This window comes from Gossypium hirsutum, chromosome A06, assembly GCF_007990345.1.
Source record: "Gossypium hirsutum isolate 1008001.06 chromosome A06, Gossypium_hirsutum_v2.1, whole genome shotgun sequence".
Taxonomy (NCBI): domain Eukaryota; kingdom Viridiplantae; phylum Streptophyta; class Magnoliopsida; order Malvales; family Malvaceae; genus Gossypium; species Gossypium hirsutum.
This window is the reverse complement of record NC_053429.1, coordinates 1,467,465-1,476,159: the sequence shown is the minus strand read 5'-3', so window position 1 is coordinate 1,476,159 and position 8,695 is coordinate 1,467,465. Positions and strand designations below refer to the sequence as shown.

The following is an 8,695-nucleotide window of genomic DNA, read 5'->3' as shown; positions in this document are numbered from 1 at the left end:
AAAATTTGACCCCGCAATATAATGAATTTTGAACATTTAACTTTAACATTTTAACTAAAAATTTATTTGATCTTTAGATTATGGCATGCTTGCGTGTGGGTGAATTTTTTTTAATCAAAAGATGCTTTACCAAATTAAATGTTTAAAGTTCATTGTGTCATAACTCATGAGCTCAAATCTTATTGTGATTGAGTTTTTATTGATTTATAAAAAAGTGAAAATAGAAAAAATATTATCATAATAATATAACTTATTTTGTACATAAAGAGGCCTCTTAGTAATTCGTAAACTGAATTAATATCCGGTTGACTTGTGGCACCAACTTAGCCAGGAGTTTAATCTAAGTATAAACAGACGCAAGGGCCCCAAAGTAAAAAAAAAATTCTATTTTAGACCCTTAAATTTTATAACATCCCCTTCGAAACTGTAAAATATAAGTCAACACAATGATAATATTGAATTTTAACTCCCATCATCTTAAAAAAGAATTTTTGACTTCGTTCGTTCAAATATGATATATATTACATATTTTTTTCACCGCATCGTAGATGTGTCGTAAATATAATAAAGAAGGTTAAGTATGTTTTGGTATATATAGAAGGGGGATTAATTAATGATTATGGTTATGAGTTTGATTAATTAAGTTTGTGACTTTATTAAATATCAACATCATAGCAGCTTAAGCATAAACATCATGTGTTAGGCAGTAATAACCTTTTCAAAGAAAAAAAAATTAAAAGAATAAATTAAGCCACGTGTGCATGGGAAAAAATAAGACTAAATAAATGCAGCTATTATCATGTTTTTGATTTAATAATAAAAAAAGTATTCCAAATATTCCATTGAAAAGGAGAGATAAAAGGGGTTTAATTTTGTTCTTGGTCCTTAAAATGTTTGCATATTTAAAATTTAGTCCAATTATTTTTAATCTTAGAATTGTAGTCTTTCTACTCTTTTGATTCATAATTAAAATCCAATTAATAACCACGTCAAAGGACTTATGTTAACTTGGATTATGCGACATTTAAAAAGTAATTATTGACGTGATTAATATTACATGTGTCGAAGTTCTTTTATTTTTTTTTTTAAAATTTTAATTCAATCATTAACATTATTAGTACATTTCTTTAAATTTTATCAAATTGACATGTCCATTAAGCAACATTCATTTGGGATGCCATAATTCTAGTCAAGAAATACTATTGCCGTTAATGATTGGATTAGAATTCTTAAATTGTAAAAGGAGGAAAATTTAATTTTCACCCTTTTAAGTACAATGCTTAAATCTCAATTTGAATATGATGTTTTAAGATCCAGAATTTGAATATAGATTGAAAATTCATCATCGCGTGAGCAAATTTTTCATTTTAAAAATGTCACACAATTTAATTTAACAAAATTCATTTGACGCTATTATCAATTAGATTTCAATTATTAAATCAAAACAACAAATTATCTAAATTGTGGAAACGCAAATTAGAAAAATTAAACTTAAATGTCCAAAACGTGCAAGGACTAAAAAACAATTAGACCCCAAAAAGAAAGAGTAGAGAGAGTGACTAAAAATACATTTTCCTATTAAAAATTAAATATTGACCTTTATTTATTTTTTTCTCGAATTCCAACCATTCCTCTGGCAATAGCATAAGTATAAAAACCACCATTATTATACATATATATACAATATATATATCTTTCTCCATTCAAAAGGGCTCTGATCTTTTTTCTCTGCGTCCTTTAAATGCATAAGTTTCCCTTTTTTACTAACCTTTTCTCTTCAAAACTATCATCCCCATAAAAAATCAATCTCTCTTTTCCTGCAATCCTTTTTTTTATCAACCCTAGTGTAGATCCTAATAAAAAAGCCTATATTCTCTTGTATAACCAAGCACCATTCATGCAAACTAATCATAAGCCACTCATGATCTAATCAATCCATTTTTTCCCTTTTGTATCTGGGTTTTTTTAGCCTTCCACAATGATGAGAACCACAGCTTTGCCTGATCTATCTTTGCAGATTAGCCCACCATCGGTTAAAGAAATGGCCGATGATGGGTTGTCGATGAAATCTATTTACAGTGATAGGAGTTCAACTACTGATTCTGGGAGCAGTGGGAGTGATTTAAGCCAGGAAAATGGGTACTTCAATAATCCTATAGAGCCTACTTTGAGCTTAGGGTTTGAAATGGTTCATCATCACCATCATCATCATCAGCATCATCATCATCAATATCAGCCACAAATCTATGGTCGTGATTTCAAGAGAAGTTCAAGAACGAATATCAATGGAGCCAAAAGAAGTATTAGAGCTCCTAGGATGAGATGGACTACAACACTTCATGCTCATTTTGTTCATGCAGTCCAGCTTCTTGGTGGCCATGAAAGTACTAACATATACATATATACACTTCATATATGCAATATATCTATTTTTGTTTTGTTTTTTTTTCTTACATGTTTTCGGCAACTGAAACAGGAGCAACACCAAAATCTGTCTTAGAGTTGATGAATGTTAAGGATCTAACCCTAGCTCACGTGAAGAGTCACTTGCAGGTGGGCTTTAACTCTGCAATCCTTCAGTCTTTTTGTATACAATGCCTGTTTTTGCCCATAAATCCCCGAGATATGTGTTTAAGCGGGTTTAAATCCATATTTTCTTAATTATTGCAATAATTGAATTAAGACTCAATTGACAATATTTTATGAAAATTGTTATTTTTTATGATTTGAGAGTTGTTTTAGCACTTTTATCTTGTTCTATTTTTGTATTTCTATATATGTTTCAATTGTAGTGGGTAAGGGAGAGAAACAAAGGGAAAGGACAAAAGGGTATCTAAATGGTAATCTTAACAATGCAATTTCCTTTTGCATATTAGTCCTTGGCCAGGATGGCAAGCTTAAGGTTTTAAGATATTAAGCTTTCACCACCTATATAAACGTCGGGTTAACTTTTATTTCTGGTTTTTTCATGCAGATGTATAGAACAGTGAAGAGCACTGACAAAGGATCAGGTAATTGGAAATTTTTTCCAACATTTTTATATCTCTTCAATTATTTTCTTGTTGTCTTCCCCATACACAATTATGACAGCTCCATTTTTCATTTGGTACTATTAGACATAGCTTGAGCCTAAAAAATCTAAAATGTGAAATCATTTTTTGCCAACATCACCATTTCAGGACAAATGCAAACAGACATGAGCTTGAATCAAAGGTCAGGGATTGTTGATTTGGATGGTAGACTAATATCACCACAACCGACACCACAAAGGACCCAAAGGTGAGGATCATATTAACTTAACGTGTATATATACACACACACATCCTTGGCCATGGAGAACTGTGTTTGGTCCAACATGTTGTCTGTTCATTGTTTATGGTGTGTAGATAAGGCTAAGTTTACATAGATTTTGATGAAGATGAGGTAATTAATTAAGCTTAGATGTGGAATTAATGTATTAATCCTCATAATCAAAGTCAAGGCTTTTTTGTTCAAATCTCAATGCCACTCTTTTGTTACATTTTACGAAAAGTACCCTAAACGATGAGTTTTGTATAATAATAACAATAATAATATAAAATATGGAGTAAAATTTTTACTAATTAATTCTTTATAATATTTTATCTAAAATTTTAAGTGAAACAAAAATAATAATTTTTAATTAAGACATTATTTTAATAAAATGTTTAATCATATATTTACTAAATGAAATAATCTTTAATAAATGAAATTATATTTATAAATTTTATTAAAGATATGATTAGAGTTTTGGTGCTTAATATTATTATTAATAGTATTTTAAGTTAAATTTTTTAAAATAAATATGATATGAATCTCAAATGTTTTTATAAGTGTCTCAAATGCTGTTATAAGTATATAACGGCAACTCTTAATAACATTCAAAATTTTAACGGACAAATAAGGTAAGGTTGTAATAAAGAGAGCCCACATAGTCAAATGATAAAAGTAAATGATCTGTAGAGTGATATTTCATGTTATTAATTAGTGATTTCCTCGTTTTGCAGTGGTTCTTGGCTACCATCATTGGAGGTGAATAATTTGAGCATATCAAGCAATGGGAATGGATTGACTTTACATCCAAATGATGCTAAGGTATGATTGCTTCATTGAAAGGAAAAGAATGGAACATTGTGTTAATAATGAATATTAATTTTGTGTGTTTTTCTTTCATAGGTGGATGGAGACAATAAAGTGCTTCATGTGTCAAATCCAGACATGTTGCTTAACCTAGAATTCACCCTTGGAAGGCCAAGCTTTGCTCATGAATCTTCAAATGACTTAACTCTTCTCAAGTGTTAAAAAAACATGTTTTTAATAATAAAAACAAAAGAAAACCAGCAAATATATTGCTTTATTTGTTGTTGTTATTTTGGGGATGAAATATCTAACTTGTATGAATATGAACTAGCCTTGTTCCTGTTCTTTAAATTTTGTCATGCAATGAAAAGAAAAACAACACAAAAGGTGAAGCCCCCTTTTTTTCTTATTCTTGTTTCCATGTATTATTTAGTCATTACAATATCAAGAAAGGGGAAAGAAATGTTAAGGTTTGAACTGTATTAGTTATCTTTAACTAATAGCCTACTGAGTTTTAGCTTGGTTGACAATGATATTGTTGTCAGTGTAAGAAGATGTAGATTCGAGCATGTTGAAATATATTTATTCTTTTGTTTAAGAGTTGAGAAAGACTTATAGACAATATTAAGCATTGTACCACCATCAAAATATCAATGACATTATCTTTTAATTTTCTTTGGGTTTGTGGTTTAGATTTTTTTGGATAGCTGATTTTGTGAGTTATGACACATTAATTATATGATGAATAACATTTGAACGTACAAAATTTGATAAAGAGACAGGTCCATGCTCCATGCAGAGGGGTCATGGAGAAATTTTGTAATAATAGCTCTATCCCTATCCTATGTATTAATTAAAGTAACACATATGCAAAAGGAAGTGTGATCATATTCATTTAGGACCCATTTTTTTCCAGAATAGTCATGAATCATGATGATTAATTGTTTCTTAAATTTACTACCCTGGGCCAATATATGCAGAGAAGAAACTTAAAAGGGACCACCAAATTTGGCTGGTTGTTAATTGTTTCAATTCAGACCGATTTAGGCTTTGTTTAGTATTACTATTATTACAGTTTTTGGAGATGAATATAAAAATTATATATGTATTTCGATAAAATGTGTAATTTCATACATAAACTTTAATTTTATGATATTTATACATGTAATTTTAATTTGATTAAGTTTTCATACATCACTAACGATATTATTGAATTAGCACCAGCGCACAAACAATTATATTAATCCAATATGAAAATAAATGTTTGTATTTATTTTTTACATGTGTACAATTGAATCAAAATTAAAGTTTTATATATACATATGAATCACAATTTAAGTTTCGTGTGTATAATTATACTAAATCAAAGTTTATGTATCAAATTGCATATTAAACTAAAGTTTATATATAAATTTGATATTTATCCCTAATTTTCAAGGTTAAAACTAGGTATTCTATCTAAAGCAATGCTAAATGAGTAAAACATTTTAATTTTTGTTGTTAAAATCGTGATTCGACTTCTTGAAATTTCAATCCCTTGCAACACTTTTTCGAGACGCAAGTAAAAGTTTTCAAAACTCTAATCTAAGCGTTAATTTCGCATATACAACTTACCAGGATTTCTTTCTTTTTAGACTCAATAGTTGAATTTTCTCATCATTATCCATTCGGGAGTTATTAGTATTTATTAAATATGTTTTTATTTAACGGAAGACTATTGAATCAAATCAAAATGGTTGAGAGGAAGAAAGTTTCCGTTACTTAATTGGAAAGATATGTGACCGTGAAATAGAGATTAAGTGAAATGAAATTAATCAGATGATAGCGTTGCGAAAACACTCATTTCTTCCATATTTTAAAACTTAGCTTTACGGAACAACATACAACTATTGAAACATGAAAGAATTGAAATATTAGATCAAAATGCTATATATAAATGATATTTTTCCAGGAAATAAAAGAACATGTTAATTTAGGTACAAATGTCACGAGCCGCAATTCATTCTAACTTCATGACACAAATAGGTGTTTTGTCCACTTGATTAAATCATTTTAATATAAATTTTTTAATTTCACCTCATCTTTTTTAAAATTTTATCTCATACCCACTTTACACAATTCCTAGCTTAATACGGACAAACATACATGTCGGTGAAATGAGGCTGATTTGGTTGAGGTATCCTCTCCAGTATACTTGAGGGCTTGTTCATGTTTTCAAATAAAAAGGCAAATCAAAGATCTTTTGGAAACACAAAAGAAACGATGGTTTTTTAAAATCAAAGGGATAGTGATAATGTTAATATTGATTAAAGTATCATGGAGTTCTTTTATTACGAATTAGATTATATTTTTTTATATTTAAAAAATAGATAAATTAATTATTGTACATTAAATTAAAAAGTAAATTAGTCTTTTTGTTAAGAACTCCATCTATTTGTATTGTAAAAAATTGGTGTGACTTATGTAATAACTAGATAGTAACACGTAATATGCCACTTATACCTGACGTACGATGACCAATTTTAACAGAATGACTGGGACTAATTCACCCATTTTGAGTAAAGGGGTAAAATCTAATCCCGACTCCTAATACAAGAGTTTTCATGATACTTTAACCTGTTAATATTATAAATGCATTACATTCTTAATCTTAAAAGAGAATTTAGATTCGAATCATAAAAATAACATTATTTAAAGAGATAATTATAAACCCGAAGCAGAGGTAAAGAATATTACCTAAATACCTTGTACTATATGACAAGAGTGATAAATGGAGGAAACACGCTCAGACTATAAAAAAAGCAAAACCTACAAATTTTCCCCATTTGTTGGTTGTCGTGTAATTGCCCGCGCCCTTTTTCTTCATCATCACTGCAATGAAGAAATTGAAAAGCTTCTGGTACTGTTTTTTCTTTGGATATAAGGTGAAGGGTCGCTTTCAATATTTTATTACCCTCCATGACTTTGTACAATTTGCATTTACAAAGGTTAAAAGAAAAAGGCCCGTTAGATCCAATTTTGATTCTGTGTTGAATGTCTATGGTGGGGACTGCAATGCTGAAAAATCAAACATTATTATGGGCCTATTCGACACTGTTTGAAAAATGGGGGGTCCAAAAGATAAAAAGAAATGGTGTTGGAAATTGGGAACTGGTCCTTGTTTTACATCGACAATGATTGCATGGTTGTCTGTTGCGTGGAAACTGTGTGTAGAAGACAGCGTTACGTTTTTACAGACAAAAGCTATAAAAACCATGAATAATTTCATTCCAGTGGTACCATAGTTGCAGGTGAATTATAAGTTTTATAGAATTACTATCATACATTATACTGATGTCTTTTTTTTTAAAAATCTTATAAGTCCGTCAAGTAATTTATAGAATTACTATCACACCTTATACGGTATGTTAGGTTTCGATAAAATACGAGAGACAAAACTTTCACTGACAAACAATATTTCAAGGTCTTCTCTTGTAAAAATCAATCCCTCCAATTTAAAATCTAAAATTATAATTTGATTAGCCTTGATTTTGGACTAAACGTTTTCTTCTAGCAGCTCACTACGAAATTTCTAGGCTGTTTTTATCATTACAATTATATCATTCCGTTGAAAACAAATGTTTTGGACAAAATACTTTTGTAGCGAATGGTCCATTTCTTTCTTTGAAGCTTCTTTTCTTGTCTTAATCTCTTCCGTTTTTTATCCTTTTCATTTTTGTCTTAATCTCTTACTGTTTCCAGACAAATTGAAAAGCCAAATTGAAGTTAGTCTTCTTGTGGCATTCAAATTTCCGAGTCATTTCCCCTTGCCGCCAATATCTTGTTGATATGAACAACTCTCTCTCTCTCTCTATAGATTGTTACTAAAGATATGAAGCCCAGATATGTTTTCCAGCCCAAGAGAAAAGAATATTCATAAGTAGATAGTAATGGCGCAATGGGCAAATACTGGGTTTTCCATTAAGAACTGACAATAGTACTTGGCTAGGATAAGATGGTAGGGGCAGCAAACGAATAGCACGAGCAACTCTGCCAACTAAGGATATCGGCCTTGACCAGTCATGAGCAAGGGGTGGCTAAGCGAGTGTGTTTGGTTGGTAAAAAAAAAAAAAAAAAGAGAGAAATGAGAGGAGGGAGTAGAAAAGTGAAAAAAATCATCATCAATAAAAATCAATTTTTCTAATGCAGAATGATGAGAGGAGAAAAAAATAAGAGAATTCTGAATGTTAATTTAAAAATATGCAATTTTCAAATATATTAATTTTTTTCTTTCATTTTTTAACTCTACTAAATAATAGATAGAAATCATTTTTTTTATTTTTTTTGTTAGATACACATATTTTTTATCTTTTTAATTTTCCATCTTTCTAATTTCCTCTTCAATCTACTAAGTAAAGCCTTAAAATCCTCTTTAGTCTCTTATATGTGACTTACGCATAGGGTAGGGTGCCACGACACATAGGGAGTAAAATTCCTTAATGTTACTAACTTCTAGGCCTAAGAGTACTACTAGGACTTAAATTCTTATTAAATAATGATTTTATGTACTCTGAGTTAAAGAAAAACTCTTGCAATATTTCCTCTATAAATATTATAT

General features: G+C 29.6%; 1 protein-coding gene across 1 annotated transcript; it reads left to right on the top strand.

Moving 5' to 3' along the window:
* Nucleotides 1-1,680: 1,680 nt before the first annotated feature.
* On the top strand, nt 1,681-4,696 carry LOC121230269 (probable transcription factor KAN4). Its single transcript, XM_041114791.1, has 6 exons — nt 1,681-2,384; nt 2,477-2,553; nt 2,975-3,011; nt 3,180-3,279; nt 4,026-4,113; nt 4,195-4,696. Exons 1-6 carry the CDS (start codon nt 1,979-1,981, stop codon nt 4,318-4,320), a joined length of 834 nt encoding a protein of 277 aa, XP_040970725.1. The 5' UTR covers nt 1,681-1,978; the 3' UTR covers nt 4,321-4,696.
* Nucleotides 4,697-8,695: the final 3,999 nt, after the last annotated feature.